The 20,538-nt window shown below is 42.0% G+C and overlaps 1 protein-coding gene across 1 annotated transcript in view; it reads right to left on the reverse strand.

The window, feature by feature from the left end:
* IPO7 (importin 7) overlaps window positions 1-3,646 on the reverse strand; it is a 35,071-nt gene extending 31,425 nt beyond the window's left edge. The window contains exon 1 of the mRNA XM_082284489.1: window positions 3,447-3,646. Within this exon, the coding sequence (XP_082140615.1) occupies window positions 3,447-3,530 (84 nt within the window). The 5' untranslated portion in view covers window positions 3,531-3,646. The remainder of the gene's footprint in view (window positions 1-3,446) is intronic.
* Between the last annotated feature and the right edge of the window lie 16,892 nt (window positions 3,647-20,538).

A 20,538-nucleotide genomic window follows, 5' to 3' on the forward strand; every position in this document is an offset into this window, starting at 1 on the left:
TAAAAAAAATTCACGCTGGCGGTAACACTATAAACACCTAGCCCAAAGTATCCATAGAATTCCAGCATTTGTCAAGTCTTGTCTGAAAGACACCATGTAAGAAGCAACTTGCTTCTTTCCCTTTGACAACCTTTCACTCCTAAACTCTCAGCAGCTAAGAGTCCAATTTTTTAATTTAATCATACCATCCTTCTGACATTTGTGGCTATTAAGCGGGCAGTGAAATGCACTGAACTAGGCCCTACTGTACCATTAAACCAGTGGTGATGGTGGCCAGCCAACAAGATCTCCTTTTCATCCTTTCTGTGTCACTCATATTAGAACATGAAAAGGCTTAAGTGTAACTTCTGAAAGTCGCTTTCCAATAGAGCATCAGGATGTTTTCCTAAACAAACTCTGTTGAGCTCTGACTTATAAAAAAGGATGAGTTATGGGGGATTGTACTTTTTTCCCCCTAAACATTGTCAGACACAAAAATTGGGTTGTTAGTCTAAAAAAATATCTTAATAGCTCACACACCAAGGTTAATCTCAGAGACTTACAAGACATACATCACAGTGAAGTTATAAATTCCCCGGAATTACAAAGAAAAAACCTGAAAGTATTATCTAGCAACTTCAGCTTTATAACTATGTTGATATTAAAAGATGAAACAACATTGTGTATTATTTTCAGAGTGTCATTCCATAGCTGCATAGTTAAAAATACCTATTTTCATCACAATTTCTGAAAAACACTTTATACATGAAGCACAAAGACTATTTCAAAAGGCAGCAATGTGTTCCTGCTGTTCTCCAGTAGCTTACTTGAAGAGTCTGGTTCTAAGTCCTGGTAAAAGGCAGCTTTCCCCTGCGAGACGGGGACAGAGATGGGTGAACACCTCAGGGTACCTCATCAACTAAAAATTCTCAGACACAAAAGCCAGTGACCTCATTCCCTATAACTTCTTTTCAGAGTGAGAAAAGTAAAGCCAAAGAGACCAAAATACTTGCTTTTTCCCATTATCTCAACTCTGGAAGTTCTCACAGCCTCTTATGTGCAGGCAATATAGCCTGATAAAAACTTAGTGAAAGGAGAAATAAAGCATAGAATAATTCTAGACTTGGCCAAGGTCAAAGGAAAAATAATAGAGTCTGGACAAATCAAGAATCATACATCCCAGTTCCCTTCTCCTCTCAGTAGAAACTTTGTTGACTGACAGGATATGGTGAAGACAGATCTAAATACCTGGTTAACTCTTAGCTATTTAGATATCTCTTCCACTAATCAGGAATATCAATTACTGACCGATGCACGGTCTTTTCTGGTAAGGTAAAGTGACCATTCTGCTGAAAGCCAGTCTCATCAGCTCAACAGAGGCACTTCTAACAAACTAAGGGTAAACTAAAAGGTCAACCAAGGACAACTATTAAGCTATAAAAACACCTGTGTAGCCTGGCCATAAGCAAGAACAGTGTTCACTGCTGTTGTGATCTCATTTTTAGAAAGAAGGAGACCCCCATACCTGTAATTAAGTATTAACTGGTAACAGAATTGCTCTAATATTCGACAAATTTAGACCAGCATACTGCAAGAAAATGCATAATTGACTTCAATAAACCTAAGTAAAACCAAGACCACGCATGTGACTAAAGCTGCATGTATGTGTAAGTGCTTGCAGACTTCTGGTTTAGCACATAGTTTTATCACAAAATATCTGTGAAAGATTAGTGATGCTCCATTTCCCGGAACAAGGAATTCTTACACGCTGGTTCAATAATATCTGGAGTTTTTAAAGGGGGACAAATATTCAGATTTTATGCCAATTTAGCACTTGTGTAGTACACGATAGACCACAGGGTTTTGATTCCAAAGTGAGAACAAAAGCCAGTGGCCAGCGAGCACAATCCTTCCTGCAAGGGTTTGCCATTTGCTGAAGACCCCGACTGGCAGTGAACACAATTCCCTGCACCTTCAGCAGCTCAATACCTGCAGAAAATAACTAAAACAGATTTTAAGCAAGTTACTGTATATAAATATTGACATCCATTGAACACAAAAAAAAATTGCATTTTGGGGCCAGTTCAAGATTTCATAGATATTACTGTCTCTATAGGCCATCACATTTTTTGCATTTTTGATTTAAGTAACAAACACTAACACACTTTTTAACAGAGTACATGGAAAAGACAGGCAATTACTTTATACAAGTCTCAATTAATCATTTGATAGTTTTACAGCTATCTATTTCAAATGTACCTAATATTTATTTGCCATTTGCTTATTAAATAACATGCAGGAATATGTCTTAATTACACTTTTTTATTTTCTGAGAAGCTATACCTTTAGTTTTCGAAATTTTCTTCACTGCCAGCAGAACATTTGGCCCACCTTTATCTAAGCTCTGCTGAACATCTGTTGCATTACATGAGTATTGTCAGGCCCAAAGTCTGCTTAAGAGCAACAAGGAAAAATGTTTGTGGAAAAAGCCACCACAAGAACTGCCACAGAGGCTTATCCTTCACTTCCTCCATCAAGACATCACCTTTTCTCTGGGCCAAACACTAAAGCACTTCTGTTCTCCAAATGTCTACAAGCCCCGTGGCTGTGTCTCATTAATAAAGTTTTCACCTACGAGGTGCAGCTAAGTAGAACAAAAATATAATCTTCTTCCAAAATTGAAATCCGTGGAACTAGGATCTGCTGGGTTTTTACATCCCAGCCTGGCAGGTGAGTGCAGTCTAAGCGGATGACACACCTGGGATGGGAACCCTGTCTGCCCCCGTCCCTTGGACACGTGTCCGTATACACCCAGGGAGCGCACCTACCTCGGCAGCCCTGCTGAACCCGGAGCCCACAGGATCTGGAACATAAAACACCGCCAGGCTGCCAGATCTGAATCCCAACTCAGCCCAAGCCACCAGATTTGATTCTGAACTCAGCCCAGGCCACTTTTACAGGCTGCACTGCCTGCGAAGTGATGGGGCTCTTGCTACCTCCTTCCCTGAAGACAAATTAGTGCTTTCAACATCCAAAGACTGATGTCCTTTAGATGGTCCCAGGCACGGCTGATGTCCAGCCTGAGCCACCGAGGGCCTGCACAAGGGCGGTTTTAAAGCCCCCTCAGCGGATCACCCTTTTCCCGGCTGAGCACGGAGACAATGGAGGCAATTTGGTAGCGCTGGGAGAGGCACGGGGGCCTCGGCCGCTTTCTGCCGCTGCCCCCCCGCCCGAGCAGCCCCGCCCGGCCCGGCCCGGCCCCGCTGCCATGTGCGGGGACAATGCGCGCCGGGCCCGGCCTGCGGCCGCCGGGACGCGGCCGGCGGGAAGGGGCCGCGGCCGCGGGTGGACGGCCCGAGGAGCCGAGGGGACCCTCTCCGCCCCCGCCCCGCTCCCCCTCCCAAGGGCCGGCCCCGGCCCCGCTCCCCAGCGCCGCGGCTCCGGCCCAGGCCCGGCGGCGCCCTCACCTCGTTGAGCTGCCGTTCGGCGGCTTCGCGCAGCGCCGGGTCCATGGTGCCGCGCAGGGCCTCGATGATGCCGCTGGGGTCCATGGCGGGGGCAGTACGGGGGGCGGAGGGCAGGGGCCGGGGCCGCGCCGAGCGCACATGGACCCGCCGCCTCCAGCGGCCGCCGGCGCGAAAGGAAGGGAGAGCGCCAAGGGCCCGGATAGAGCTGCCCCCGCCGCCGACGGCAGCGGCGCCCCTTCCGCCGCACGGCCCGCCCCGCCCCGCCGCGGGGCGCCGCGGGAGATGCAGTCCCCGGCACCGGGGAGACGCGCTCGGGGCACGGCTGGGCACCGACGCCCCGGGAGATGTGGAGGGGCACGGCCGGGCACCGATCCCCGGGGAGGTGCGCTCCGGACACGACCGGCCGTACCAGCCACCCGGAGCGGGCGGGGTGTGCGGTGCCGGCCGGCAGAAGCCGCCTCGGGAGCTGCGGCCCCGCTCGAACGGCGGCGTCGCGGGAGCCGCGGCTCCGCTCTGAACCGAACTCCTCGGCCGCTTCTGAGGGATCCATTGGTGTAGCGAAAGTGCCTCCCTTGGAAATCCCTCCCGCGTCCGCGCCCCGTTTTCGGAGAAACTGGTGCGGCTCAGAGAGGAAGGAGGGGTCGTGGAGGCATGGGTTTGCGTTTGCACGGGTGCCCGCCGTGCTGGGTTTGGGGTGGTGGGGAAAAAAAAGAAGAGAACAAAAATCCCGAAGATGTGTCAAAGTTTTGTCAGAAAATCAATATAAGCAGAGCTGTCGCTCGTGAAAGGTCTAGGAAACGTGTCTTAAGAAGAGTCGCTGAGGGAGCTGGGGGTGTTCAGCCTGGAGGAGAGGAGGCTCAGGAGGGATCTCATCGCTCTCTGTAACTCCCTGAAAGGGAGAAAGAAAGCCAGGTGAGGGCCGGTCACTCCTGCTGTGCCTGCAGAGGATCTGAGGAAATGGCCTTAAGCTGAGACAGGGGAGATTCAGATGAGATGCTGGAAAAAAAGTTTTCACTGTCGGGGTGGTTGCCCAGGTTCAAGAGGCATCTGAAACTGGAGCTGGATGATACGGGTTAGTGGTTTAGGGGTTACAAGGGCAGTGCTGGGCTGGTGGTTGGATGGGATGGTCCTGAACGTCTCTTCCAACCATGACGATTCCATGATTCAATGATTCTGGAGGCCTTGGCTCAGTCACAGAGTCAGAACTGAACTGCTTAACTTGTTCCTCTGTAAGTCACTTCAGTAGGCTTCATCCTATGAGCATTTGAGCACTGAAGTAATTTCACTTCCATGAGTAGTCATGGTAAAATGAGCAATGCTATTTATAAGTTAGTGAGTTGTAAAATTTAATTGGCAGTATACAGTCATTCATTAACTCTCATGCCTTCATTTGGGGGACAGCGTGCAGTGATGTACTTACTTGAAATTTTGGGAGTTATTTTTGTGAGAGGAATTTATTGAACAGTTAGATCATACCATCAAGAAAAAATTTTCACAAACACCTCATCCTGGAATGACTCTGAAATGAAGGCACATATGAAAGAGAAAAGCAGACATGCAAATACAGAAAATAACAAAATTTAAAAGTGATACAATTTAGGAAGTTGATAAAGTGCACTATCTCTTTACAGTTATGTTAAACTTAAGTTTCAGGAAATCTAGGCTTATCTAGAGTGTCTTTGCATATATGGAACAGCATAACAGACTTGCTTTTGTACATAATTTTTCCAAATTAGTATTTTTTCCATGATTGTCACTGGACTAAAACCTGGATTTCTCAGTTTCTCTTGCTACTGGCTTGTTGGTGTTTTTTTTTTTTTTTTACATAATGCTGAAAACCAAAAATGATTTACCCTAGGTAGCTTTTTCTCATTACAAGTGTGAAAATTAGCAACTGATTTATGAAACTGAACTGTGAAGCAGCAATGAATGTCTGCCTTTCTAAGTAAGCACAGGAGACATATGGGCCCAGATGACCCAAGTGGCAACGTGGCATAATTTTGGGACATGATGTCATATGCTGTTCTTTTATAAGTTGCCCAGATCTGCAGTCATACTCCCATTCTAGATGTTGCCCAAAACGTTAAAAAAAAAAAAAAAGGTGGAATACTGTAGATTCAACAGCATTACAAAATGCTACAACAAAGTCTTTTCTCTGCTTTTGTGTCACAGCACAGATAACAAGATCAAATCTCAATGCTCTTTGTATCAAAGGAGCAAAGCAATAATGCCTCCAGCCAGGGAGAACTTAGGTGCTAAGCTGATCTAACAACTTACAAAGCAGAATATATCTTCTCTAAGAATAAAAATAAGTACTTCAAAGGACAGAGGGCTCATGACATGCATAATGCTCTGTGTCAGGTGTACAGATGTGAAATGCTGCAAAGACAAGCACAATGGGATGTGAGCTATTGTCAGCAAAGGTGCTGTTGCTCTGGAAGCTTGTGCCAGAGCTGTTCCTATTTGGATTCAAAAGTGAGGAGACCAAAGAAAAGTCATGCAAAAGAATGTGTAAGCAATTGTCCACCCTGAGTACTGTGAAAAAGAAAACCTTGTATGTCCAGGAATGTTTGCATTGTCCAGGACATTTGTATTTGCATCTTTTCTTGCCCAGAAGTAGTAACAATTGTTAACTTCACAGCAGGAGTAATTACATAAATGACTCACAGAAAACAATAAATGCAGGATTCAGTCAAGATGGACATTTCATGTAGACAGGAAGCCAAATTTAAGAGGAAACATCCAAGAGGTTAAAAAAGAATTTATCACAAATCTGAACAATTTGTTTGTGGATTACATTTGCTGTGGGTAATTTAGTGTTAGAGAGAGACGAAAGAGTAAAGGTGGAAGAAAACTGCCACACCAGCAGTTTGAGTGGAGCAACCTAACAGACGGCAACTGACTTCAAATTACAGGGGACTGGTGAGCTGTGGCATCCTTAACACTGAAATTTTGTCAAGATTAAATAAATATACCCACTTCTGTCACTTTGTTTGAAGAGTATTAGCAGGACAAAAGAGACATTAAGCCCACCCAGCACAGCACAGAAATTAGTGAGGACTTTGGCCAAACCTGTTTAACAAACAAAAGGGACATGAATAAATGTCTTGCAAGATGCAGCAGATGAGCTGATAGGAAAATTTAATTTTGCAGTCAAATTTCAAATCACAAGAGTTAACATTGGAAAGAAGTATGTCCTTTAGCCAGATAAGCCTCATCAAATTCTTGGTCTCAGACCAGGAAACAAATGTGTACGTGCTGCAGGGATTAGCTGCCCAGTACTGTTCTCTGTTGTGTAGGGATGCCTACAGACAACCTCAGGCTGCTGTGGGAGAACGGAGCCGCTCAAATTATCTCGGAAAGGGCAGCTGTGGTATTGCACAGGCCTCAAACATCGGATGCAAATCGGTCTCAATTACTCCTGAAGATGTGCTCTCATACACTGTCTGTCTTGGGGTTAGCAGTCGTGTACTTTCCCTGGAAAGCTGGAACAATAGCAAAGACAGTACTTGTCAGCTTTAATAATGTGCTCCTTGGAGCTGACTGTGGAGCACTGCTTAGCCTGTGTGCCTTTCTGGGGTACCATTCTCTCTACTGTCAGTGAAAAGCCAGGAATGGTGTATAAGGAGAGCACAGCTATCAAAGATCACCGAGTTTGGGTGCATTCACCAGATGTTGCTAAAGAACTGTGCACAACTTTTTATGCCATCTATGTATTCAAAAAACCCCCCCAAGGACAGTAACTAATAAATGCTGCTGTCAGCTGTTCTGTGCTGGAACAGATTTGACAGCAGCCCAATTGACTCCAGCTATGCAGAGTGTATTCCTGCATCAACAGCATTCCAAATGTCAGCCCAGGATTTGGAAAAAAATACTTGCACATGAAGGTACTTAACCAGTCCTACAGATCCAAAGGGAGTTTGGACAGGAGTGAGTGGATGAATCACCAGCACCCAAAGCTATCGTGAAGCTACTTTTGCTAAATCAAAGATGGCAACAGGGAGAAAAAGGTATGCACAGAAATACTGTGCTGATGTGCAAAGTTTGCAAATAACTATTTATATTAATTTTAAAAAAAGCTGAAATAGGATTAAAATATGAAACTACGAAATGAAACATGATAGTCAACATATTTTGGTGTAAAATCATCAAACAAAGGTGATTGATTGAGGAGTTCTCTGGTTTGGCTGGGGAAATGGTACAGAATAAGTATATTTCTTTGCTTTAAAAGATCATACTAGGCTATGACCCTGATCACATATTGAAGGGGATTGAGAACTGGCTAAATTACAATTCTCAGTTAAAAGGTGGTAAGTGAAGAGTGATTATTTAAGGGGCCAATTTCTACTGGATTTCTGCTGATACCACTAGCAGACTCTATTTGATACTTTAGGTAGTTTTGAAGTAAGTACAAAAATCACTGCAGATCATTGTGAGAATGACATAAGATTAGCAAAACAATCCTATGTGGATGAGATGGGATGGTAACCTGAAAAAGAACCAGAAATGCACTTTAACAGAGGCAAATGTGAAGTTACACATAGAAGAACAGAAAATGAAAGATTGGAAGGATTATCAGGGATGCCATGGGCATGAAGGTTGGCATGAGCTCCCAGCAGGATGTTGTGGTAAAAGACTTAGCACAATCTTCGAGTTGAAACCAGAGGTTTGAAGAGGGGGAGTGGGGAAGTGGTTTGTCCCTCCTGCTGGTGAGGAGAGATGGATCTTCCATTGCCAGAGAATAACACCAGCATTTGTGGTTTTTAGGTATTTACAAATTACAATGCATGAAATACCCCCAAAAGTTATTTGAGATTAAGAGTTTATTCTCTTCATCTGTGTGAGACCTACTTTAAATGTCCAGTTATGTTTAAGACAAAAGTTGTGGGGAGTCTTGGTTGCTGTTTGTCACTACAATTGTGTTGAGGTGAAACAGAGATTTAGCAGGCAGAGTAAGGGTGGTTCCTTGCAGAGTCCCTGCTCTGGGGCTGGCTCTAGCAAGGGAGCACGATGCCATTACATGCCCGAGCCATGGTTTCACGGCTCCCTTTAATCCCCTTTAGTCAGCTGGGAGTTGGCTTCACCCCTATGGAGAACTTTGCTGAAATTTCTTCAGAATTTCGTTCAGCAAGGAAGGCACTATGCTCCTTTATGTAGCCATGAGCTACACCCTGCCAAAAACCCCAGGAGCCATCCCCACCCCCTCCAGCCAGATGGCAAGGCTTGAGCAGATGCTAAACCCCATATCCAAACAGGTTTCCCAGGGGACAGATGCTGAAAACAAGATTTGGCCATTAGCTGGTGGAAGTGGCTGCAAGTGGAACAGCAGGAGTAGCAACGCTGAGATGAAGCTGCAAAGAAACAGTCTCTGTAATAGAGCCAGGGATATTAAGGTCCTGAGTGAATGCCAAGGAGACAGAGCTTTCTTAGAGCTTTCACAGGGCTTTTATACCGATGATTTATCAAAAAAATTAAAAACACCTCAACCAACAAACAAAACCAGAAAATAAAAAAATCTCTGATGTGTGATTCTTCGAAGATCAGAAAAACTGGATGTCTTAATAAATATCTCTTCAACGATGCAGGACTTCCTCATCATTTTATCAGTTAACTCTGGACAGCAAGGTGAGGAAAAAAAGAAAGATCAGGAAGACAATAGTGGGTACTGAACAACTCTGTAGTGAATAAAGTTGTAAGAGGAACAAATGTCTAACAGGTGAAACTAGAGAATCACTGAAAAAATTCCCAGTGGCACTAATTGGTACTTTCTTTTTCCCAAGTGAGACTGGATGCAGTTCTAGAAGATATGTTTTAGTGAAAACACAAGCTGTGCTTCAGTCAAACCAACAAGATTAGTGCTTTAATAGAAAATAGGTGCATAAAACTTGAACAGGATGTTGGACTAGATAATGTGACGGTGAACTGCGCGATGTTTTGGGTTTTGCTGTTTGCTGTCAGGTTAGATCTATCTGCTCCTGAAGGCTTGGTTTGCACTATGTGGAAGTCCAGCTAATGCAGCCCACAACCTGCTTCAGGCCCTGCGTGACAGACAGTGAAGCAAGAGTGTCTGTAACCTGTTCACCTCCTCCTCCTCCCTCTTGCTCTGTTTTCCACCCTGTATATTTATATTTCATGTCCCTGAGGGAAAATGCCACTTACAGAGCTGCAGAATGGTGGATTGGTGACACCCTGGAGAGATAAGCAGGAGACAGCAACTGGTATTTGTGGCACTAAGATGACACTCACAGTTCATGCTCTTTTTCACATTTTTGATACAGGTGTAAAGGCACAGAAGTTACAAAGGCATCAATGGAATTGGTTATACTATTGTGAAATGAAAACTCGTGCTGAGGATCACAGAATTACAGTGTGACCTCAGAATAATGCCTGTGATCACAGTGTTTTCCAAGAATATCTCTTTATATGCAGTATGGGAGTTGGTTTATTTTATTTTTGCAAGGAAACAAGTATGTCCTTTCCTTACTGTTCCTTACATAGGACCCCAGGCTTATTTATCTTTTATGATTGTTCCTCAAATGGACAGCTGTGAATCCAATGTAATGCTGACTTTACATTTTGAGAAAGCAAATTTAAAGAAAATTTAAGTATAAGGGTTGTGTATCTATGAGTTAGTAGTGTTCAAGCAGATGCTGATTTTTAAAACACAAGTTTTCTAATGATGTTTTTTCAGCCTAGATGAAACAATTAACTGGAATTGTTCAGAAAGAGTTGTGAAAATACTCAAATTGGGGAACAGGAAAAAATTTCTAAAACTTCCAAAGAGTGAAAAAGTATATTTAAGCTATAACTTCAGTCGTATAATTAAATATGTGTGCAAGTGAGGCTTATGCAAGCTATATGTACATTTATCAAGCTATAATATTTAATTTTATTTAATAAGACAGAGAGTTCAAGTTAGTCTGGTTTAGAATAATTTTAATCTTTATAATCCTATCCTGTTCCCATTTAAATTAAATAACAATGAGTACAGTAGAACAGGACTAGGATTTTATTATATTAAAAATTCACACCGAATAAATTCTCAGCACCTAGGGAGAGCTTTTTATATGCAAGGAACTACAAACACACATTGAGAATTTCAGTAATCTAGTAACACAGTATTCAGTGTGTGAACTCGTTCCAGTCCATACAACTCCAGGCAGTTCCCTCCAGGACACACCTGTGTTTGGGAAGTGTGCCAGCATGGCTTCTCGGGAACCTGTGAAGCATTTCAGATCAGTAAAAGTGATTGACCTCTAGTGATGACCACAGTCTTAACTGTACATTTGGGATTTATTATAGATTTATTATAAAAAAGAAAACACTTTTTGGTTGTGTTGGCATGGTACATTATTCCTTTCTCTTAATTTTCCATGTTTTCTCATCTGCCTTTCCCTCTGTCCTTTCTAAACTTGAGGAGACAAAGCAAAGTACTCAGAGAGTAAAGTTACTGATTTCTGTGTAATACAGGGGGAGCAGATAGATAGAAAAGGAGACTTTTATGCAGGAAAAATGTAAAACCACTTTGGTTGCTTTACAGAATATAAAGCTGAGGTGAAGAATTGGAGCTACAGAGCCAAGTGTGTTTCTTGGGTCTGACTGCAAAGAGAGGAGACCGACTGGGGCAGGGTGAATTCTCTGCTCAAGAGGAAGCTTAGTAAAGGCAGGCATCAAAGAAAGACCCAAGGGCACACATGGAAGTGCTCACAGCTCACTGGGAGAAAAACTGAGATGACATACAGAGTTTGTGAGCAGCAACTGGAAAGTTTATTTACAAGCACTAAAAGAAACATGCTTTTCTGTTTGACTCCTGACTCACTAAGTGAACCACAGCTTTTGATGCATGTTTTTAAAATAAATAGCATTTCATGAAACTACCTTACTTTTTCATGAAAATACTTTGCTATTAGAAATGCTTTTATAGATCATAAGCCTTAGATAGCTGCTTATGTTAAAAGAGTCAAAAATAACAAAATTAGGGTTGACAAGTATGGGGATTTCCTAGCTGAAGATAAATAACAGAATTTGAGGGTGTTAAACCCACATTTTTTATAAGAAATCACCTTAATTTTCTTTTTTTACTTGTATCTTAGATGTTATCTGGTTGGCACTTTTATTAGGAGTGCTATAAATTCTGTTTATTCCTTGCAAAGCTTTACACTTCAGTATTGCTGTCCAAAAGGTTTTAATATGTTTTCTATTTGGTTATATTGTTTTAAATACCAGTATTTTCCAATTTAACAAAAGCAGTCATAATGCTGGGATGTGCAAACATAGGACTTATGCTGATCTGTGTGTAAATTGCTGAAGAAATACAGATGTGAAAACAAGCAATGAAATTGATATTACTTTGGCTGTGCACACACATCTGTGTTTCTTGGTGACTGTGGGTGCACCACTAATTGTTTATGTAGAACAACAGGTAGAACAGCAGGAGTAGCTGCTCACAAATCCACACTCCTATGGCTTCCAGGCTCTCGGTAGCCAACAGCTGGATTAAAGTTCCAGCACCTGCAGCAGCAAGGCAAGGCAGGAAACACAAGAAATATATTGCCAGTGCCCATGTCTTTGTCTGAACAAGAGTCCGTGTCTTTTCCAGGTGTTTTGTGTAACAAGGTGGAAAGTACTTGCACCTCATTTCACCTTTGGAAGGTACATGAATGATGCATGCAGGACAACATCGTGTTCTCAGGATAGCAAGGAGCTGTGTCAGCTTCCTCTTGGGCACTCCTCATAATCCTTGGCTCCTGCTTGCCAGCATCCTGGTGTTCCACTCCCTGACCTTTTCTGTGCAGAAAGGATTCCTCACTTCAGAATGTGAAATGAGTTTTCATTCATGTTTCTGCTGGGTTGACAAGATAAAATAATTAATTGCTACAGCCAAACCAAGGTTAAAGTTTATTAAAGCATTTGGATGATAGTGTATCACCAGTACAGCAAGTAATTCCACACAAAAAAATGCTGGTTCAGCTACAGTAAGGATTTCTACAGAATAATGGCATACCAGCTTCTTGTAGTTCTTATAAAACCACTTACCAGTCTTCCTGGGGACTCCTTTTATTTTCTCTATATTAGTCTTGCTCTTTCAGAAACGATTACAGCATATTAGTTAATAATGTCTTACTCAAGCGCCTGACACTTCTGTTCTGCAGTCACTGGTTTTAGCCAATTTCGTTGCAGGGAACAGGCCAAAAAGCTGATCCTGTGGTTTGTCCATAGGCAAAATGGGCCTAGTATTTCATGCAGTGGAAAGCATGCAAATTTCTTTATTGATATTTGTAGATCTGGATTTCTGCACTCAGCCAAGGTGTCTGACAGGAAACTTTTCTAGGACTGGGTGCATAAAGTTCAAAATTGAAATGAAGAGTTTTCCTTCACAGAACTGCCTTAGGTGAAAAGAGTCTGAAAAGATTCTTATCAGACTGTCCCCATTTAATCTCTAATCCTGATTAACAACTGATTTTGTGATGCTCATTTATTATGAAAGTAAGTGCTATCAGGCATATTATAGCTTTTTCAATTAATTTAATAATTTCCCATAAGAATACACATACAGCGAATCATTTCTCAGAATGTTGGCAGCTTTGCTAAAATGTTTCAATTAAATCACATTTTGACCCTTCTGATATTGCTCTGAATTTTAATTATTTTCAATTGCAGACTACTGGTTTAATGATGACCTGAATATATTTCTTTAAAACTAACTATGGGTGTGGCTGCATGCAGCAGGGGTGAAAGGTTTGTTCCTTGTGAACTGGTTGTTGGCCCACTCTTTATGGTTGTTTTCTTCAAGCACTTAGACTTTAGAGGCCAGATCAGGACAAACAGTGAGCACTCTCACTGCAGACATTTTGTATCTCACAGAAAAAGCAATCTGGATGAAAACATGGCATGACATTTGCACATACTATGATTAGACCATGCATTCTTAAATTGTGAAATGTGATACACATTGTAACAGGAAAAAAAAACTTTTTCCCTTCTAGTCTGAAAAGCAATTAATACAATTTATCTGAAGGTTGCAGGGAGTCCTTGCAGTATGGGAAAGATTTAGAAGTTGTAAACTTTTTCTCTGGAAGTTTTGCTTTTTTAAAAAAGTTATACTGAGTTTTCCTGCTTTTCCTTTTTCCTTATTCTGCTTCCTTCTGCAACGTTTCACACTCCTGCATTACCTGAGCAAACTTCCCCATCTTCCTTTCCCCATCAGAACTGTCGTTCACATTTTCTTCCTGAATCGAGTGTCTGACTACCATGTAGTCAAAAAAAAATATCTTTGTCTGGTCTGCATGTCCAAAGATCCTGAATTTTTTCCTCTCTTACTCCTTTAAGATAGAAGAAATTTTCAATCATAAGCAATGATTCTCTTCAGCAACAAAAAGCAACTGTGTTTGTAAGCACAAGCAGTGAACAGCTTGGATTGGCCAACTGCTATAATTTCGGGTACATTGATGATAAGAAGAGATTCAGAAGCAACAGTAAAAGCAGCAGCACTTCAAACTGTAAATTTTGGAAGAAGGTTGATTAAACCAGTGCCCCTGTCACTGAAGGAACTACCAAGTAAGTGTGTAAGGCCTTGTGTCATATGAAACAGGCTGCTCCTGCCATCAGACCAGAACGTGTTCCTCTTGTGTGATGATGTGACATAGTTTACCATGGTATGTAAGTAAGAGAGAAATGTATTCCCAGAAAAGAGAACCCCAGGAACACAGTGCCACATGACCCAGTGCTACACTGAGTGTCTGACCCTGAATTTCAGAGAAGCTGAGGTCAGAAGTCAGGTACTCAGCGTTTCTGAGAAGCTCTGTCTTTATCATTTCTCCTTTGCCGCGCGTGGCTACCATAACATTCATGAAGGGAATGATGTTATTTAGGTAATTAATAACACTGAAGAAAGTGTTAATTTTACACTTTATTGGTCTGTTTTTCAAAACTACGTGCCTTTAATGCTGATCTGTACCTCCTTTTCCAAGCAAAATGCATCCACTTTACACCAGAGAATGTTTGCAACTGCACTGAGAGCAGGACATGGTCGCTGGTAATTTAACCACTCGACTCTGCCTTCAATACCTTCAGGCAATTGGCTGATTGACATTTCTGCTGAAAACCCAGGTCAGGTAACCAAGTGGTGAGTTGTGGAAAGACCACATTCCAAGGCCTCTAGAATAAATGAGGAATCTGAACTGTTCAGGTCTCAGATTTTCATTTTTAACCTTTCACAGTGTTTATTCTCTGTTTAGCATCTTATTCCTTTCAATTAGTCTTTTATAAACACATTTTCTCATCTAGCTTCTTTCTTATATTAGGGGACAGAGTTAGGACCTCAAACCAGGGCAAATTAAAATAAAAGGAAGCTTTCTTTATGACAGTGCAACCTGCTTATCCTACTTAGAGTCAACAAACAAAACACAGAAGGGAAATGTCAATAGACAGTTACAATGATATTTTAAGAACCTAGCAGCAAGAGGAGATCATTCAGGTCCTGATGAGTTCCAGTAGGAGGTTCCACTTGGGCCTTTTTGAGTGTAGTAGAAAAAGCAGCTTAAAAAATCTTGATTGCACTCCGCAGCATTGATTTCTGTCATTACTCCAGCAGATCAGACATTGTCAAAGCTACACTCCCCAGCGTGTGTTCAACACTGGGAGGTGACCTGAAGCTGGTTCTCCAGACCAACAATTTTTGGTTTAACTGAGCTGAAACTTCAGTTCCACGTTTGTAGAGGCAAAATCTGTAATGTCATTTAAAGAGAAATTAAAATGAGTCTTTGGTCAGATTAAAGGTGGTGTTTTTATCAGCATGGAATAACTTAGGTTTGGAAACATTTGCCCTGCAGATGGGTATGTCCAGCTACATCACTGCTATAAATTAGAAGGAATCCTTGAAGGAACATATTCCTCCTAAGCAGGAATATTTGAATTTTCAGCTATGTTAATATAAACTCAGCTTCAGACAGGGTATAAATCTGATAATTACATTTAATCCTACCCTAGCATTAAATATGAATCACGACTAATGGGTGTATCTCAGGATAAGGGCCTGGCCATTCTCTACACAGAAATTTACAACTGTGATCGTTATCACAAGCAATAAACACCAGCTCACAAATACCTCAGCTGCAGAGCAGAGCTGCATGGCTGAAGTGTTGTGCAGCTGCTTTTGAGTCAAGCAAGGACTCTCCCTGCAGCTCCACATCCCACTCTCCTGCTGCCTCCCTTTTGGCCTCTCCCGATCACGCTCTGCTCTGCTCTGCTCTGCTCTGCTCTGCTCTGCTCTGCTCTGTGTGGGCTCTGATGTGCTCCACAGGTACTCCCAAGAGCTTCAAAGGAGACTCTGAGCTAGAATAAGGTGTCAGGAATATTTTCTTGCTTTGGAAATATTTTTGCCTTTCTTGCTACCTATCTTAAAGAGCTGACATTGGCTGAGCTGTTCAATATATTTGCTGCCTGAGCCAGTTCCCACAACTCAGATGCTGTAGGTTGGACTAAAAGCTGGGATGAGGTGATTGACAGGGGGAGGTGGAGTTGTTCATCCCTCTTCTTGTTACGAACACTAAGTTGGTTATTGCTGCCAGGAGGACACCTGAGATTCCTTGTCCTGTGATGAGAACTCCCTCTTCTATCAGTATTTTTAATAAGAGGTTTGACTTTTTAGAGAAAGTGCTTTCCAAGACTGGGAAAAAAATGGAAGTAAGGCCTCTGAAGGTTGGAACTACATTTAAAGAACCTGACAGAGCTTTCATGTTCCTCATTTGGGGTGGCATAAGCTTATTACAGGGTATGTTTCATGCTTAATTTGCAGGAAGACAAAACCTTTAATTCCTGGTTTTTTGTATTCAAATAGAGGATATGAGCAGGCTGACGAGAAAAGTTTCTTTCCCCATTTCATGTACACCACTGACACATGCAATAAGAAAAACAAAAACAAAAAAAAAGCTGGCTATTAAGAGGATTTATTTACTATTAATTAGGAACAAGAGGTACATCAGAATTGAGAATCTGTCTCTTATTTTTACCATTTGGAATAGAAACATCATAGCTATCTATTTCATTGTGTTCCTAAGCAGTTAAGCAGTAACAGAAATAGGTACACACTATTGAAAATCTGCACTTTGTACATTTGTACATAAATCTGTGTACAGTGTATTGTCTGTACATATGTGCAGGATGTACCCAAAATGTACAACTCTACATAAAAAGGACAATAGGAGTTAAGAATCGTATCTTCTATAAAAAAATACAAGGAGAGAAAGAAATCTGAATGCTTATGATCCCTGAGCTCAGATTCAACTCATTTTAAAAATTACAAGTTCTGCTCTCGCTGTTTAGTAATTTTTTCAGCTTCTGTCTTTGAGCACTGGCTTTCATAAATAAAAGCTTTCATTAACTCTCCTTTTGGCTCCAAGAAATTTCTAACCCTTCATTCACACAAACAGCTACAAATAGGTGCTCATTTCTATTTATCTCACTTGTTGGTGACATTTTTCTACTAATTTTGGTCAAAGCATTTGACTTCCACCTTAAGTTGTCTCCTGTGCAGATGGTTACTCTCCAGTTACATCCTCAAACTCTTTACCATAACTAATGAAATTATGAGCTCAGTAAAACACTCAAGCCCCATTCCAAGTGCACAAGTTTATTTGGTTTAAATTAGAATTTAGGTATAATGACAATAAATGTTTGAGGTCTAATTTCTTGCCATATTTCTACAAAATAAAAATGTTAAAACAATGCAGTTTGCTTTATGATGGTCAAAAATAAGACAATAATAGGGGAAGAAAAGGGTTCTGAATCTGCACTTCTCAAGAAATTATACGTATGATTTACTTGTTGATTAGTGTTCCTGGTTTTTATCATTTTCAGCTAGAAGCTCTCAGGAGTAGGATTGCTCTCAGTCTCTCATCCTCCTTCCTCTTGCTGACAGCTAGCATGACTCAGTCCACAAAGCATCAGCAGAGTCAGTGAGTCAGCCATGTGACATGGGCTCTATCAGTCCATCGAGGAGTGACTTAGAAAAGAGGCAAACACAAGTTTTTGTGCGGAGGGAAGACAACTCTTTCAATCAGACAAAAATAAAGCATTTCATCCAGCCACCCACAGAAGGAAGTGACTTCATGGAGCTGACCACATAGCTGCTGCCCTGGTAGATGTCAATCTATTTTGTTACTTCCCAGCAGGTCAGAAAAACATTTTGCTTTTTTGGTTCACAGATAATTTGAAAGAACTCCTAATCAGAGTTTAAGGTACATTTTCCAAAAACCATTTCATATAAAGCTTTTGGCTCATTCAGTCTCTAGTCTCTAAGCACAGAGAGTGCTTCTCCCACTGGTAAAGTCACTGAGCAAACTCCAACTGGAGACTGGAGCACTTCTCTCATTTCTCTGCTGGACAAAGCATTCTGCAGCATGCCTTCTGTGTCAGGTGGGGCTTAGAAAGATGCTCCAAAGACAGGGCAGGTTTTATGCTCTTTCTTAAGTTATACATTATATATACAGGATACTTTATACATGATGAGAGTAAATCTATTTTCAGTCCATAGCTATTGTTCCCAGTGTGCTGTGGAGTGAAGCTGTTCCTGGCAGTGCTGATCTCAACCACGTGTCAAAAATTTCCTTGATACTCGCTGAGTTCCAGCTACCAAAACTCTTCGTGCTCTGAACACGTACAGGATGTGGCCTATGGCAGTATTTTTCATTCTTTGCCTTCTTTCCAGTAAATAAATCTAAGTTAATCTTCTAAATAGAGTTCCTGAATTATTCAGCTTACAGAGTGAGCCCTAAGAAACATTCCCCAGACACGTCCTTTTTTTTTCCTTGAGTGATTGCAGAGGTTCTGCTGGCATTTGTTAGGTGTGGATGTCTTTGCAGGGGACTGTTCAAATTATCAGTGGATACTAAACACCACTGACAATTTCAAAGGTTAGTAAAATAGACAACACATTCACGCCAGCAGTACCCCCCAGCAAGGAGAACCGAGAACAGTGAAGAGCAGTTTAAAAGTCTGCTGATAATCCAGTCTAACAAATACAATTTGTGCAGTGCATATCAACTGCAAATTGATCTATCTAATGAATCTTTAAATTTCACTCTGGCAGCAATTCAGAGAGCTGGAGCTCCCTAACATTGAGATGATTAATCTTCTCTATTTTTAATGAGACATATACCAACACTGTGAGCTTACTGCAGAATGAGCATCCTGGGAATCATCTGCAGGCCATGTGCTTTCTACTAAATGGAAGGGGAAACATGGAGAAAGTCTGTATTGTTGAAATTGCTTCTTGGGCATTTTACAGTGGTGTCTTGGACGGGGGAGCTGCAGAAGGTTCAGCAAGAATCAGAAGTTACTTGGCCTGTGTGTCAGTTTACCTGCATTTGGGTTACACAGAGGGGCTACACCATACAGAGCATGTTAATTAGAAATCAGACATCCCCTGGAGTAGGTTCTGCCCAGCTCCTTGGCCCTGAGTGGCTACTGAACAACAACCACACCAAACTGGGATTCATACCCCACCGAACAATCTACCTCACCAAAAAGAGAGATGGCCCTTGCAGCATTTACCATCTACAGCTTTTAAATTGTGGTACTTATTTTATATACATCTTTCAGTCTGCATCTTTCTGCCTCTGTTTCAGGATGACTTGGTAAAGATTTGTCTGCATAATAATCTGGTTTCCAATTTTGCTTCCAACATTCTTCAGTTTAGTATCTAGTTGATGCTTTGTCAGAAGTTAGAGAGGAAAAAAGTCCCAGTCTTTGAATCATTTTACCTGGAGTTTCAGAAGTAATTAACCGAAAAGAGATGACAAACATGATGTGCATTTACAATAGGGAAAAAAATGCTATATTCTACAGTGTCAGCAATTCTCATCTTGCTAGTATGTACAATTTTCTAGTGAAAGGGTTTGAAAAAACAAAGGACTCCCTCATCTGGCACCAATGCCCAGAGCAGCAAGTTCATAGGCCTGACCAGCTTCTCAGGGCATTAAATTCCTGAATTATCAATTGCAAATATTAAAAGAGCTAATTACATGGTTTCATGAAATAATTTAAAATAATTTGTTTCTAAAAGAAATAAATTCTGAGTAAATTATAGCTTGGCATGGAATCTGCTCATGATTTGAAGCTTTATGTGGAATCTGACCACAATTTATAGTTTGGATTATTTCCTGCCACTGGATTTGGCAGGGGCTGTACTCGTGTAATAGAATATTAGACTACTGAGATCTTAACTGAGTCATCAACTTCCTGTAGACACTTGCACTGTAACATCAGTGAGTTTTGTACACGTAGCAATAAAGCCATGCTTTTACGAGCTCTGCTGTGTGCTGACCTGCATCTTCCTCTTGGCTTTGGAAAGATCAGTGATCTCGGGAAATACAATCTGTAAATACCACTGCTATGAAACAACTGATCTGCTGGATCCTGTATGAGCAATTTTAAGAGCTGTTTAGTCACGGAGTAATCAGACAAACGAGGCTGAAGTTAAATCTGAGTATCCAGCTCTCCCAGGAGAGCTTCCTTTCTAGACGACCCTGAAGAAGAGTTGGACATTTACGAGCAGACACAGCTGGAAAAGGGACGAGGGGGTGTCACCGTAGCTCCCTCAGCCAACCCGGCTGCCCAGAAGCTTATGCAATGCGTGTTGTCCGCAGGGTTCCAGTGTTCTCCCTGGAGAACTGTCCCTGTAACACTCTGTGCTGCCCGGGCACTTGGAAAGTTCAGGGATCTCCTGCTGCCAGAAGATTGCAGAGGAAAAGGTGCTTCGAGGTCACATTCGGCTTGAACGCGAAGGAATCCGCGAAGAGTGGGACATGCCCCGCTGGCTTTTCTGCGGGATTTCAAACCTTCTTACTGACAGGAACCGACGTGAGGAAAATCCTGGGGCTGATAGAGAAGTTTTCCTTCGTCCCGGGAAATAAGCTTTCTTTTCGAACGAGAGGAACAAACCCAATAAAGTTCCCCGTTTCCTGGAAACCCGACACTGTTCCAGCGCCACAGCCAGAAGCGCCGAGGGGCTCCCGCCTCCCGCTCCCTGAGGGGAGATCCTGCTCCCTTCACTGATGTAAAGCCATTGCCGAGGGAAAACGAGCTCACAGAC

Source organism: Coloeus monedula (genome assembly GCF_965178545.1).
Source record: "Coloeus monedula genome assembly, chromosome: 6".
NCBI classification, from domain to species: Eukaryota; Metazoa; Chordata; class Aves; order Passeriformes; family Corvidae; genus Coloeus; species Coloeus monedula.